We start from the raw sequence: 16,229 nt of genomic DNA, 5'->3' as shown, positions 1-16,229 counted from the left end.
GGGAAAGTGAAAGCTGATCTGGCAAGGTGGGATAGTCTCCCTCTGTCACTGGCGGGTCGGATACAGGCAGTTAAAATGAACGTGTTGCCGCGATTTCTGTTTATTTTCCAATGTCTGACGATTTTCCTGTCAAAGGCATTTTTTTTAGAGAGATTGAAGAAATGATTACCTCGTTCATATGGAGAGAGAAGGTGGCCAGAGTTAGAAAGGTGTTGCTACAGAGGGGAAGGTCGGCAAGGGGTTTGGGTCCCCCGAACCTGATGTATTATTACTGGGCAGCGAATGTGGAGAAGGTGCGGAGTTGGATTAGAGGGGCTGATTCCCAATGGGTCAGAATGGAGGAGAGTTTGTGCAGGGGTTCGGGATTGAAGGCGCTAGCAACAGCGCCGCTCCAGATAGTCCCAGGGAAATATTCAGGGAGTCCGGTAATAATAGCTTCATTGAGAATTTGGAGGCAGTTGACAGCACTTTGGGTTGGGGGCAGGGTCAAGGGAAATACTGATTCAGGGGAACCATAGATTTGAGCCAGGGAAGTGCGATGGAAATTTTCAGAGATGGAAGAAGAAAGGAATTAGGACACTAAAAGATTTGTTTCTTGGGGGTCGGTTTGTAGGATTGAAGGAGCTGGGAGCGAAGTATGGGCTGGAGCAGGGGGAAACGTTTGGATACATGCAGCTTCGAGATTTTGCCAGGAAGGAGATACAGAGCTTCCCGGTGGAACCGGCCTCCACATTGCTGGAGGAGGTGCTGACGATAGAGGGACTGGAGAAGGGGGTAGTGTCGGTGGTTTACAGGGCTATTTTGGAAGAGGAGAAGGCACCACTGGAAGGGATCATAGCAAAGTGGGAGGAAGAGTTGGGAGAGGGTATGGAGGAGGGGTTCTGGTGTGAGTTGCTCCGGAGAGTGAACGCCTCCACCTTGTGTGCGAGGTTGGGGCTGATACAGCTGAAGGTGGTATATAGAGCACACCTCACAAGGGCAAGGATGGGCCAGCTCTTTGAGGGGGTAGAAGACATGTGTGAACGTTGCGGGGTGGGGGCCGCAAATCATGTTCATATATTTTGGTCCTGTCCAAAGCTGGAGGATTACTGGAAGGAGGTTTTTAGGGTAATCTCTAAAGTGGTGCATGTGAAACTGGACCCGGGCCCTCGGGTGGCCATATTCGGGGTGTCAGACCAGCCAGGGTTGGAAACGGGTGCGGAGGGAGATGTTGTAGCCTTCGCCTCATTGATCGCCCGAGAGCGGATTCTGTTGGGCTGGAGAGCAACCTCTCCACCCTGTGCCCTGGCGTGGCGGGGGGACCTGTTGGAATTCTTGACTCTTGAGAAGGTTACGTTTGAACTGAGGGGAAGCTCGGAGGGGTTCTACAATTCATGAGCGTTATTCATTATGCACTTTCAAGAATTGGATAACATCGAACATTAGTGGGGGGGGGGGGGGGGGTTGGGAGGAGGGGGACTGTATGTGTTAATGGTGACTATGGGTGATTCCTGATTCTTTTTTGTTATTTGTTTGTGTTAACATGCGGGTAGTTGTTTGGGGGTTGGTGGGAGGATGGGATTGGTGTTGTTGATATGGGGATTGACATTATATTCGTTACTGCTTATTGTTTATTGTTGGTGGGTGCAAATTTGAGAGAAAATGTGAAAAAGGAGATTAAAGATATTTTAAAAAAAAGGAGTGCAATGGAATGTTCTCATTTGCCTGGATGAGTACAGATCCAACACTCAAGGAACTTGACACCATGCAGGACAGAGCAGCCCGCATGATTGGTGTCCAATCCATGAATTTCAATTCATTCATATGCCAGTTTGACCTGGCAGTTGTCCTGGCAGTGGAAGTGAGGGCTTAAGTGGGTCGGTGCAGACTCGATGGGCCAAATGGCCTCCTTCTGCACTGTATGTTCTATGTTAAGATCAATCCTTTATTCTGGACACCTCTGCATCTGACTGCATATAACTGATTATCCCTGCTGTCCGATATTTTCAATGCTTCACTTAAAAGGAAATAAAAAATGTCACTGCGAGCTTAAAGTATAATCATGGCTTCCATGTTGAATCCATCAATTTGATTTTGAATCATTGAACCAGAATAAGCCATTGTATTGCTGTTCAAACAGTCTCCACCCAGGTACTCTACCCTCCGAATTCCCTAACCCAACCCTCCGGAACACCTCATTCTTTTTACTCTCTTGGTGCCATCCTAGCCTCGACTTTATACCTTCCCTCTTTGCCTTTCCTGGCATCCTTCGAAGGGCTCATCGAGGCACCCAGCACTGTCTCAATATGAGTGGCGACCACGATTGACCCATCCCACTCTCATCAACCTACGCGGTCAAGGCGCCCATTCGGTGCTAAGCTTGCCAATCTCCTTCCTGTCCAACCCACCGCTCCCAGTGTTGTCCCTGTAGGCTCTGACAGCAGATCAACTCTCACCATCCCTGTGCAGCTCCCACCAGAATGTTTGTTCACCTGGGAACAAGGCCTTTTTTATTCATAAACTTATTGTGGATCATTGCATTACCATCACAACCTTAAGAAAACCTGGCTGAGGAGGGGTGATGAAAGGTTAAAGGTAAATGAAGCCTCTCCACCTAACTATATCTTCAATTACTTGCCCCGCCGAGACAAGTATGGCACTTATTACCAGATCACTCTTTGGCCCGATTTCCTATTCCTTCGGCAGTCCCACTCCGATCAGCATCTCACCTTGTTTCATCCATCTCACCTCTCATGCAAAATTATCATTCTCTATTGCCCTCCAGAGTGCATCAAAAAAAAATCACCGAGATATCTTCATGACTTTCTTCTTTCATAGAAAGGTGCATAGAAAATAGAAACAAGAATCAGCATTCGGCCCTTCGAGTCTGCTCCGCCATTCATTATGATCAGTTCAATACCCTGATCCCGCCTTCCCTCCATATCCCTCGATCCCTTTAGCCCCAAGAGCTATATCTAATTTCTTCTTGAAATTACAAAATGTTTTCTCCTCAACTACTTTTTGTGGTAGTGAATTCCACAGAATCACCACTCTTTGGTGAAGAAATTATAATCTTTATTAGTGTCACAAGTAGGCTTACATTAACACTGCAATGAAGTTAGTGAAAATCCCCTAGTCGCCACACTCCGGCGCCTGTTCGGGTACACTGAGGGAGAATTCAGAATATCCAATTCACCTAACAAGCACGTCTTTCAGGACTTGTGGGAGGAAACTGGAGCACCTGGAGGAAACCCACGCAGATATGGAGAGAACGTGCAGACTCTGCACAGACAGGACCCAAGCCAGGAATCGATTTCTTCTCACCTCAGTCCCTTTATCCTCAAACAATGGTCCCTAGTTCTGGACTCCCCCACCATTGGGAACATACTTTTAAATCTACCCAGTCTAATCCTGTTAGAACACATAGATTCAGAAAGAATGTTCCCAATGAACAAAAGAACAAAGAACAAAGAAAAGTACAGCACAGGAACAGGCCCTTCGGCCCTCCAAACCTGTGCTGACCATGCTGCCCGTCTAACCTAAAACCTTCTACAGTTCCGTGGTCTGTATCCCTCTATTCCCATCCTATTCATGCATTTGTGAAGACACCCCTTAAATGTCACTTTCGTACCTGCTTCCACTACCTCCCCCGGCAGTGATTTCCAGGCACCCACTACCCTCTGTGTAAAAAAAACTCCCTCGCACATCTCCTCTAAACTTTGCCCCTCGCACCGTAAAACTTTGTCCGTTCAGTAATTTACTCTTCCACCCTCGAAAAAGCTTCTGCCTATCCACTCTGTCCATGCCCCTCATAATTTTGTAGACTTCTATCAGGTCGCCCCTCAATCTCCGTCGTTCCAGTGAGAATAAACCAAGTTTATCCAACCTCTCCTCGTAGCTAATGCCCTCCATAACAGGCAACATCCTGGTAAACCTCTTCTGAACCCTCTCCAAAACCTGCACATCCTTCTGGTAGTGTGGCAACCAGAATTGAACTCCATATTCCAAGTGTGGCCTAACTAAAGTTTTATACAGCTGCAGCATGACTTGCCAATTTTTATACTCAATGCCCCGGCCGATGAAGGCAAGCCACTTTCAGTGACCTGTGCACCTGTACACCCAGATCATAAGACCATAAGACATAGGAGTGGAAGTAAGGCCATTCGGCCCATCGAGTCCGCTCCACCATTCAATCATGGCTGATTTCAACTCCATTTACCCGCTCTCTCTCCATAGTCCTTAATTCCTCGAGAAATCAAGAATTCAAGATCCCTTTGCCTGTCAATACTCGTAAGGGTTCTGTCATTTACTTTATGTTTCCCATCTGTATTACATCTTTCAAAATGCATTACCTCACATTTGCCAGAATTAAACTCCATCCACCATCTCTCTACCCAAGTTTCCAACCGATCTATATCCTGCTCTATCCTCAGACAGTCCTCATCACTATCTGCAATTCCACCAACCTTTGTGTCGTTCGCAAACTTACTAATCAGACCACTTACATTTTCCACCAAATCATTTATATATATTATAAACAGCAAAGATCCCAGCACTGATCCCTGTGGAACACCACTAGTCACAGCCCACCATTCAAAAAAGCATCCTTCCACTGCTACCCTCTGACTTCTATGACTGAGCCAGTTCTGTATCTATCTTGCCAGCTCACCTCTGATCTCGTGTGACCTCACCCTCTGTACCAGTCTGCCATGAGGAACCTTGTCAGAGCTTTTACTTAAGTCCATGTAGACAACATCCACTGACCTACCTTCATCAATCATCTTTGTCACTTCCTCGAAAAACTCGAATAACTTAGTGAGACACGCCCTCCCCTTCACAAATCCATGTTGCCTCTCGCTAAAACGTCCATTTGCTGCCAAATAGGAGTAAATCCTGTCTCGAAGAATCCTCTCCAATAATTTCCCTACCACTGATGTAAGGTTCACTGGCCTGTAATTTCCTGTATTATCCTTGCTACCCTTCTTAAACAAAGAAACAACATTAGAGATTCTCCAGTCCTCTGGGACCTCACCTGTAGCCAGTGAGGATACAAAGATTTCTCGCAAGTGTCATGTGCGTCCCTTTAAGAAAGGTTTGATCTCACTACATGACTTCAGTAGTACGGCTTCAGTGATGTCATTTGTGGGTGGTGCTGGGCTGTGGCTGTCAGGTGAGAGGGGTTTTTAGTGTTTGGGTTTCAGTTTGTTGGTTTGGACTGCAGAAGAGAAGCAGTGTTTCCTGTTTTCATTTTAAAGCTGTTCTAGGGAATTGAAAGCACACTGGGTGTGGCAAACTGCCTTGGTAACTTTAAAGATAGAGTTTCTTTCTGGAAGGAGTTTTGAATCTGCTAGTTAGAGGCTGGATATCAGGGAAAGGACCAGTCCCTTTCAAGTGAGATTACAGTGTGCTGGGCCATGCCCTTAAACAGGGTTTTGGTTTATTGGATTTTGTATTGAATTGGAACAGCTACTAAGGAGGATTCATTAAGGGTTATATACATAGATTACTGTAGTTGTTTTGTTTTCTTCATGTTTGTAATTGATACCAAATTCTTGTTATATATATTATAAAACATTCTTATAATAAATTTTGTTTTGAAAAAAGCGCCGAGGAAGTCTGATGAATCACACCTGAAGTGAACACTCTTGTGCTCATCCTAGCCAAATTCAACATAAAAGTTATAGGTCAAGTGAGCTTCATAATACACTTTGGTGTTTCGAAGCCTTGGCCCCTAACACAAAATCACAGCAATTTCCTCCCTTGCCTCCCTCAGTATTCTGGGGTAGATCCCATCAGTTCCTGGGGGTTAATATACCTTACTGTTTTTCAAGATGCCCAACACCTTCTCCTTTTTGATCTCAATGTGACCCAGACTATCTACACACCCTTCTCCAGACTCATCATCCACCAAGTCCTTCTCTATGGTGAATACTAATGCAAATCCTTGCCCATTTCCTCTGGTTCCACACATAGATTTCCTTTCCTGTCCTTGAGTGGGCCAACCCTTTCCCTGGCTACCTTCTTGCTCTTTATATTATTGTAAAAAGACTTGTGATTTTCCTTAATCCTGTTTGCCAATGACTTTTCGTGACCCCTTTTAGCCCTCCTGTCTCCTTGTTTAAGTTCCTTCCTACTTTCCTTATATTTATCACAGGCTTCGTCTGTTCCCAGCTCCTGAACCAAGTGAGGCCCAGTCAATATAAGGGAAGCTAAAATTACCCACCACAACAATCTGTTGCTTTTACACCAATGGTGGGGGAGTCTTCCTTCAGCCTTTGCAGCAACAAACAACATCCTTGGTGATTTCCACCTCCATTTCAAATCATCGTGTTTTTTCCCTCCCGTGTTCACTGCACACCTAACGTCCCTAATTTCTCTCTCCGTGTTAACGTCAAAATCCATATTCATGGCCACTCCATTTGCCTTGCCATCCCTTCGTATCAATCACAGATGAGGCCGATCACTTCTTGAATCACCCTCCACCCACAACCATCTTCCATACCCAACCCTACTATCTCCTTCTGTATCCATCCCTGGATTAAAATATCCGCCAATTCACTTACAAACGTACATTTAAAATCCAAACTGGCTAGCATTTGGCCCTCTGTTCACCACAACATTTCTACAATTACTTATTTGTTCAACTCACACGCACCTCCACTTCTGACAACCTATTCCAGGATCATCCTGGAATACAAACATTACCTTTGGATTATTTTCTCGACTGCAAACTGTTTTCTTAAACCCCTCTTACCTGCCTCTCCACGCTCACCTCTAACAATAAGTGTGAGGAGCTCATGAATTTTTCTGTCACCGCATCCCTCCATCCACCTACTAGCCCACTGGGTCAAATTTTCCCTCAAATATTTCTCTGCCTCAGCACATTTCTCTAGTTCTATCCAAACACCCCTCATTCCCTCACTGAACTCATCTTGTCCATGAGACCAACCTCCTCCACCCAATTCCCACAAAACTGCTGGCCACACAACTCCCCTTCCTTGTACCCATCTCAACAGATACTGTTAATGGTTTTCTCAAAAGGAAAGGTGTTATCCCTCTCTCCTTTAAATCTGCCATCATCATTCTTTTCCTCAAACCAAGCCTTGACCCCACAATTCTTGCAAACTATTGCCCCCATTTTACAACATTTGTTTCCTCTCCAAGGTCCTTGAACGTATTGTTTCATTCCAAATCTATTTCCATTTATTTCTGGAATTCCTGTTTGAATCCTTCCAATGAGCTTACCTCCATTGTCACAGTGCCAAAACAGCTCCTACATGATTGTGACAAAGGTAAATTTTCTCTCCTTGTCTCTTAACCTGTCTGCACACATTGACCATCCTCCTCTAATGTCTCTCTGATGTCATCCAGCTGACAGTGCTCTTTCCTGGTTCCATTCTTATCTATCTATATCTATCTAATTGTATGCAAAACAATCATATGTTTCTCTTCATGCTCTCACACATTTATCTCTGGTGTTCCCCATGGATCCATCCTTGGCCACCAACTATTTCTGAACTCCATAGTGATCTTTTGCGACATCATTTAAAAGCAGAAATGGTTGTCAGACTATTCATTTATGGAGTGCATCATAGCCATTCCCGACCTTTCACACACATACCTTTAAGCAGAGGTCACTGGACTGTGCAGAAACACTAGCTATTTTCCCCCCTCCCAACCAGGGGCTCGAAGGTCAACTCCAGCATCACAGTTGCCTTTACTGAAAGTGAAGATCAAACCTGGGATCATCTTTGTTTGAGAAACTGAGTACAATATTAAACAGTGCACTTACCAAAAGGGATATGGGAAAACATTATTCTCTTTGAATGCCATGTCCTATTCCAAGATCCTGCTATTTCAGATATAGCAGAGTTGAACATGGTTCTCGAGTTTTTATGAGTCCTGCACTGTAAATTCTATGTCTATGTCTAATTGATGCCACTTACCGTCAGTTTTCTTTACAATGCTGGACTCCACAGTAGTAGTTCGTAAAGTTCTGTGGCCACCATCTGAAAGACAAAAACAATTTTCAATAAATCTGAATATTGCAAGGGTATTATTATCAATCCAACACCACCATAACGGAGGATATATTTTAAAAACTGAGTGATGAAGGGCTCTCGTCCATAGTGTATCAGACTTGAAAAATAGAAGAGGTGCTGAGATGACATTAAGTTCCAGTGTAGGAGATTTCTAAATAAGTTAAGATCCCATGGTGTTAAGGCTAAAAAACTGGCATGGATAGAGGATTGGCTGACTGGTCTCACCAACACCCTATACAATTGCAACAACACTTCTCTATTTTTATACTCCAGTCCTTTTGCAATAAACACTAACATTCCATTTGCTTTTTTAATTACATGCTGTACCTGCATACCGACTTTCTGCGATTCATGAACAGACACCCAGATCCCTCTGCCCTGACGCATCTTGAATCTGCTTTCAGTTTAGATAATAATTTGCCTTTCTATTTTTTCAGCCAAAATAGATAACCTCACACTTATCTACATAAATTCCATCTGCCAAACTTTGGCCCAATCTCTTACCTATCTATATCTGTCTGTAAAATCTTTATTTCCTCTTCACTGCCTGCTTTCCCATCTATTTTAGTATCATCCGCAAATGTTGCGATGTTACACTCTGCCCCTGCTTGCAGATCATTTATATAAATTGCAAACAGTTGACGTCTGAGGACTGACCCCTGCAGGCCCGGCTGGTTACAGTTCGTCAACCAGAGAAGAACCCATTTATCCCGACCCTCTGCTTTCTGTCAGTCAGCCAATCCTCAATCCAGTCTATTCAATTTCATCTTATGAAATGCCTTTTGGAAGTTTAAATATGCTACATCCACAGGTTCCCCATTATCCACCTTGCTGGTTACGTCTTCAAAGAACTCAAGCAAGTTTGTCAAACATGACTTATCTTTCATAAAAACATGCTGACAATGATGGATTGAGCTTTGTCTTTCCAAATGTTCAGTCATCTCCTCCTTAATGATTAAATCCAGCAACTTCTCCACCACAGATATCAAGGTAACTGGTCTATAGTTTCCTACTTTTTGCCTCTCTCTCTATTTTGAATAGGGGTATCACATTATCGTGTTTCCAATCTACTGGGAATCCAGGGAATTCTGAAATATCATAACCAATGCATCCACTATCTCTCACCTCCTTTAATACTCCAGGGTGCAGGCCATCAGATTCCGGAGACTTATCTGCCCTCAATCTCATGAGTTTATTCAATACTGTCTCCTTAATGATGGTTATTGCACCAAGTTCCCCTGCATTAACTGTAGTGTTTGGAAACTTTTTATTATCTTTTACCATGAAGACAGAAGCAAAATATTGGTTCAGTGCCTCCGCCATCTCTCTGTTCCCCATTATTATCTCACCAGTATCGTTCTCTAAAGGGCCAACATTTGCTTTAGCTATTCTCTTCCTCTTTATATACTTATAGAAGCTTTTGGTATCAGTGTTTATGTTTTCTGCTAGTTTCCTTTCATAGTTCATCTTAGCTCATTTGATTTGATTTTTAGTATCCTTTTGCTGAACCTTAAAAGTTCTCCCAATCCTCCAGCTTACCACTACCTGGTACCACGGTGATGCCAGTGACTTATGAGCAACAATCTGTAAGATTGCTATTAATTGTGGTAAAAAGACCTGATTGGCTACAATGCCTTTGCCTAGTTTTCCAAATCGGGCTGGATGAAAATCAAGGGAGCCATGGCAAAAATTCATGTTGACCCTGAAGCACAGCCTAAATATTATTGGGCTCGCCCGGCCCCCTATGTACCCCTGGCGAAGGTTGAGACAGAGCTTAGCCGATTAGAGAGCCTCGGAATCATTTGGCCAGTAAAATTCGGCGATTGGGCAGCACTGGTAGTCCTTAAACCGGATAAAGCTGTTCAACTTTGCAGCAACTACAAATTGACAGTAAATAGGGACTCCCGATTGGATAGGTAACCAATGCCATGCATTGAGGACTTGTTGGAGGTCATTCCTTTACAAAGCTTGGCATGAGTCTTGCCCATCTTCAGCTGGAAGTGGACCCTGAGTCCAGACAATACATGATCATAAATACCTGCAGGGGCCTTTATGAGTACACTAGATTGCCCTTTGGTGTAGAGTCGGCCTGCACCATTTTTCAGTGCGTCATGGAAAACATTCTGCCAAGCCTGCCATGTGTGGTGGTTTATTTGGATGACTTATTGGTTGCAGGTATGACAGAGCAAAAACACTTGAACAACTTAGACGAGATACTCCACCGCTTTTCAGAATTGGGCGTCTGTCTCAAAAGAGAAGTGTGTTTTCCCCGCCAGGGAAGTAATTCACTTAGGTTACCGCCTAGGCTGGGATGAATTACATCCAGTGGAAGAGAAGGTGCGAGCAATCCAACAGGTCCCCACACCAAAGAATATAGCTGAGCTGCGCTCATTTCGAGAATTATTATGGAAAATTCATCCCTGGACTTGCAACCTTGCTCTCCACGTGCATGTCCTCCTTAAAAAAAACACTCATGGGTGTGGAGAGCTCCACAGGAAGAGGCTTTTGCTCAAGTAAAGACCAAATTAACTTCACCCAACCTGCTAACGCACTACGATCCTGCCAAACCACTGGTAATCATCTGTGATGTCTCGCCATACGGCATTGGTGCCGTGTTGTCACACCATATGGACGATGGTCGAGTGCGGCAGATCGCATGTGCCTCCAGGACACTGGCCGCAGTCGAGAGAAGCTATGCACAAATTGAGAAAGAAGGGTTGGAAGTAACTTTTACAGTCACAAAGTCCATCAATATGTCCATTATTGAGACTCTTGAAGGATAAAGTTATCCTGCCTATCGCGTCAGCCTATATCCAGAGATGAGCCCGTTTGCCGGTGGCGTATGAATTCACGTCTGAGCATCAACCAGGCACACGGATTGCGAATGCAGATGCACTGAGAAGACTTCCGCTGTCGACATGACTTCCGGCTCCCCCCAGAGCTGGCGAAGTGGTATTCACGTTGAACTTAATGGATACGTTGCCAGTCACGGAGCACCAAATACATGAGTGAATGCAAACCGATCCTTTATTGTCCAAAGTCTGTCATATATCCAGTGGTCAGCACCAACAACTGTCCAATGAGTTAAAGGCTTTTTCCACAAAAAAAATAATCAGAATTTAGCATTGAAGACAGCGTCCTTTTATGGGGCACTTGCGTTGTGGTCCCACACAAGGGTCAGGATTTTATACTGTGAAATTTGCATAAAGGGAACCCTAGATACATCCAAAATAAAAATGCTCGCCCGAAGTTTTATCTGGTGGCCAGGCCTGGATGCAGAGATGGAGCGAGACAGCAATGCAGCGTTTGCCAGGAGCAGAAGAAGCCCCCGTCCCCCTTCATCCATGCGAATGGCTGGGCCGTCCTTGGGTGCAGCTTTATGTTGACTTTGCCAGTCCTTTCCAGGGCTCCATGTTTTTAGTAGTTGTGGATGCCCACTTGAAGTGGTTGGAGGTTCACAAGATCTCGTCCAGTACTTTGAAGGTGACAATTGAAAAACTGTGATTCTCGTTCAGTATTCACGATATCCCGGAGTTGTTGGTCACTGACAATGACACACCTATTACTAGCGAAGAGTTCGGGAGTTTCATGAAGGCAACTGAGGTGCGGCACATCCACCCGGCTCCAAATGGGCTGGCCTAAAGGGCGGTGCAAATGCTTAAAAGAGGCTTGAAGAAGCAGATCTCGGGGTCTCGTGACCCACGACTGGCCAGATTTTAATTTTGTTACCGAACCACCCCACATGCCACGACTGGCATAGTGCCAGCTGAACTTTTAATGGGCTGAGGACTCCAAACCCGCCTTAGCCTCGTGTTCTCAGATATTTGAGGGAAAGTATGTCACAGTCAGGTGCAGCAGGGGTGTTGACCAGACAGGCAGATGCGAACTAGACAGGTGACACAGTTTACATTCAAAACTTTGGGGACAGCGCCAAGTGGGTTCCAGGGATGGTAGTTGGACAGACAGGGCCAGTTTCATACCAGGTTTGGGCTCAGAACCGAGTGATGAAGAAGCACGTATACCACCTTAGACAGAGGAGATCGGCTCAACACAAAGTTCCTACGGAGGTACCAGTTTCAAGTCAGGCAGCCTAGCGCCAATGAATCGAAAGGGGGTTGCCCCCCGACTGTCGAAAACCTGACTCAGAGTAAGACTCCGATAATAAAAGTTTAACATCCACAGTTTATTTTTACTTGCACAAGGGGAGACTGCACCTAATCAACGGTTAGGGCAAGAGTCCGCAGTACAATGGTTATTCTGCTATATTTATACACTGGAGTAAACAGGCAACTCATGACTCGGAGTTCATTAGCTTATGTGTGTAACTATGCACAGAAACAGATTGATTTAAGAAGCAAAACTACAATATAAGGAGCACAATAGGATTTCTATCCATATGTGACAGTTTGTGATAACAAGATGTCTATTTTCTTTGTCCCGTTGATATGATTAGAGACGGGGTTAACACAGTCTGCTTCATTTCTGGCTGTATATTCACTTTAACGAGGTCAAAGCGCTTTGCACAAGGTCTGTGATTTCAGATGTTAATTTATGTTTAACTGATACTGCAAATATGTTTTTCAAATAGATCTTTTTTATTCTTGTCCTGTCAGTAGTTTTGTGGGAACATTATAACTATGGCCAAGCATCCCATCATGCATTAGCCAGAAACCTCCATTTCCACAGGGACCTGACACAGAGATGCAGGAAATCGAGGACTCGTATTCCGAATGGAAACCCAGGCATCGGATGTTTCTGACGGTGAACCGGTTAGAGAATTACCGCTAGTGGTAGCCTTCCCGTGGTGACCAGATGGTTGCCATCCAGATATAAGCCTTCTGACCTAGCCCTGCAGGTACAAGAGTGTGGTAGTCACCACTGTTGTATTGTATATACTGCATACGAGGGTATTACGGTAAGGCCCTGTACTACAGGTACAGGGGTAGATCCCTGCCTGCTGGTCCCGAACAGTAGGCGGAGTATAAATGTATGGGCTCTCCGAGCTGCAGCCATTTCGGCAGCAGCTGCGGGAGGCTCCACATCTCTGCGTAATAAAGCCTCGATTACTCTCTACTCTCGTCTCGTCGCAATTGATAGTGCATCAATTTATTACACAGAGATTTTACAACGATGGATCTCCACATCAAGCTGATCGTCTGCAGCTGCACCCTCAAGCAGACAACGCCAAGTCGGCCTTCGCACATTGGCTAGCTTGCTTTGAAGCATACATTGGATCTGCGACTGAACCACCCTCAGAGGCACAGAAGCTCCAGATCCTCTACACGCGGCTGAGCTCCGATATTTTGCCCCTCATCCGGGACGCGGCGACCTATGCTGAAGCCATGGCGCTACTGAAGGAGAACTACACTCAGCAGACTAACAAAATCTACGCCAGGCACCTCCTGTCCACGCGGCATCAACTCCCCGGGGAGTCAGTAGAAGATTTCTGGCATGCCCTGCACGTCCTGGTGAGAGACTGCGACTGCCAGGCCGTTTCGGCCGCTGAACATTCTGACCTGCTACTTAGAGATGTGTTCGTTACGGGCATAGGGTCGGCCTACATCCGCCAGCGCCTCTTAGAATGGGTTACCCTCGACCTCGCAGCGACCAAGAAACTAGCGCTGTCACTCACAGTCGCCTCACGCAATATACAGGCGTATGCCCCCGACCGCATGGCCCACGCCTCCTGCGCATCGTGGACCCCGGCAGCGCACACCCCACCGTGGACCCCATCAGCGACCTCCCCCAGCCAACCCCAGGCCTGCGCCGCGCGGCAGCCAACCAACCCCGAGTGACCCAAGTGCTACTTCTGCGGACAGTCAAAACACCCCGGCAGCGCTGCCCGGCATGGAGTGCGCTCTGCAAAGCCTGTAGGAAGAAAGGACATTTCGCTGCTGTGTGCCAGGCCCGCTCGATCGCCGCTATTGTCCCTGCACCCCCCACGTGCGCTCCGGGGCGCCGCCATCTTCCTTGCCTCAGACCACGTGCGGCCCGTGGCCGCCATCTTGCTCCCATCACGACACGTGCGGCCCGTGGGAGCCGCCATCTTGCCTGCCTCAGGACACGTGCGGCCCGTGGACACCGCCATCTTCCTCGCCTCAGGACCCCTGCTCATTGGGCCGTTCATCGCCTGCAACCGCCGCCTACCAGCCACGTCTGGCCTCCATCACGATCGACCAACCCCGACCGCACAACCTCGCGACCGCGTCAACGACAGTGAAGGTCGACGGGTACAAGATATCCTGCCTTCTGGACTCCGGGAGCACGGAGAGCTTCATCCACCCCGATACGGTAAGGCGCTGCTCCCTCACGGTACACCCCATCAACCAGAGAATCTCCCTGGCCTCCGGATCCCACACCGTGACGATCCGGGGGTATTGCATCGCCACCCTCACCATCCAGGGCGTAGAGTTCAGCGGCTTCCGGCTCTACGTCCTCCCCAACCTCTGCGCTGCCTTGCTACTCAGCCTGGACTTACAGTGCAACCTCCAGAGCCTAACACTGAAATTTGGCGGGCCCCTATCACCCCTTACTGTCTGCGGTCTCACGACCCTTAAGGTCGAACTACCTTCCCTGTTTGCGAACCTCACCTCGGATTGCAAACCCGTCGCCACCAGGAGCAGGCAGTACAGTGCCCAGGACAGGACTTTCATCAGGTCGGAGGTCCAGCGGCTGCTGCGGGAAGGCATCATCGAGGCCAGCAACAGCCCCTGGAGAGCCCAAGTGGTAGTTATGAAAACTGGGGAGAAAAACAGGATGATCGTTGACTACAGTCAGACCATCAATCGGTACACGCAGCTCAACGCGTACCCCCTCCCACGCATATCTGATATGGTCAGTCAGATTGCACAGTACCGGGTCTTCTCGACAGTGGACCTGAAATCTGCGTACCACCAGCTCCCCATTCGCAAGGCGGACCGCCAGTACACCGCGTTTGAAGCGGACGGCCGCCTTTACCACTTCCTTAGGGTTCCCTTCGGCGTCGCTAACGGGGTCTCGGTCTTCCAACAGGAGATGGACCGAATGGTTGACCGGTACTTTCCCGTACCTGGATAACGTCACAATCTGCGGCCACGACCAGCAGGATCACAACACTAACCTTTCCAAATTCCTCCACACCGCCAAACTCCTCAACCTAACCTACAACAAGAAGTGCGTGTTCAGCACGAACCGATTAGCCATCCTCGGCTACGTGGTTCAGAACGGAGTTCTAGGGCCCGACCCCGATCGCATGCGCCCCCTCATGGAACTCCCCCTTCCCCAAGGCCCTCAAGCGATGCCTGGGATTCTTCTCATACTACGCCCAGTGGGTCCCTAACTATGCAGGCAAGGCCCGCTCACTCATCCACCCACCGTTTTCCCACTGACGGCCGAGGCTCACCAGGCCTTCAACCGTATCAAGGCCGACATCGCCAAGGCCGCGATCGATGAGATGCTCCCCTTCCAAGTCAAGAGCGATGCATCAGACGTCGCTCTGCCCTCAACCAGGCAGGCAGACCCGTGGCATTCTTTTCGCTCACCCTCCATGCCTCCAAAATTCGGCACTCCTCTGTCGAAAAGGAGGCCCAAGCTATCGTTGAAGCTGTGCGGCATTAGAGGCATTACCTGGCCGGCAGGAGATTCACTCTCCTCACTGACCAATGGTCGGTTGCCTTCATGTTTAACACACAGCGGGGTAAGATCAAAAATGATAAGATCTTGAGATGGAGGATCGAGCTCTCCACCTACAATTACGAGATTTTGTATTGCCCCGCTAAGCTCAACGAGCCCCCCGATGCCCTATCCCGAGGTACTTGTGCCAGCGCACAGGTGGCCCGACTCCGTACACTGCACGGCGAACTCTGTCACCCAGGGGGTCACCCGCTTTTATCACATCATAAAGGCCCGCAATCTGCCCTACTCCATTGAGGAAGTCAGGGCTACCACCAGAGACTGCCAGGTCTGCGCGGAGTGTAAACCGCACTTCTACCGGCCAGACTGTGCGCGCCTGGTGAAGGCCTCCCGCCCCTTTGAGCGCCTCAGCGTGGACTTCAAAGGACCCCTCCCCTCCACCGACCGCAACACGTACTTTCTTAATGTGGTTGACGAATATTCCAGATTCCCCTTCGCCATCCCATGCCCCGATATGACGTCTGCCACCGTCATCAAAGCCCTCAACACCATCTTCGCTCTGTTCGGTTTCCCCGCCTACGTCCACAGCGACCGGGG

At 47.5% G+C, this 16,229-nt stretch overlaps 1 protein-coding gene across 2 annotated transcripts in view; it reads right to left on the bottom strand.

Annotated features, from left to right (window-relative positions):
- Positions 1-16,229, bottom strand: part of smtnb (smoothelin b) — a 772,002-nt gene that overhangs the window by 93,674 nt on the left and 662,099 nt on the right. For both annotated transcript variants that reach the window (XM_072486160.1, XM_072486170.1), the window contains exon 14: positions 7,926-7,988. In XM_072486160.1, the coding sequence (XP_072342261.1) occupies positions 7,926-7,988 (63 nt within the window). The remainder of the gene's footprint in view (positions 1-7,925; positions 7,989-16,229) is intronic.

Source organism: Scyliorhinus torazame, chromosome 1, assembly GCF_047496885.1.
Source record: "Scyliorhinus torazame isolate Kashiwa2021f chromosome 1, sScyTor2.1, whole genome shotgun sequence".
NCBI classification, from domain to species: Eukaryota; Metazoa; Chordata; class Chondrichthyes; order Carcharhiniformes; family Scyliorhinidae; genus Scyliorhinus; species Scyliorhinus torazame.
This window is presented reverse-complemented; position numbering and strand designations above follow the sequence as displayed.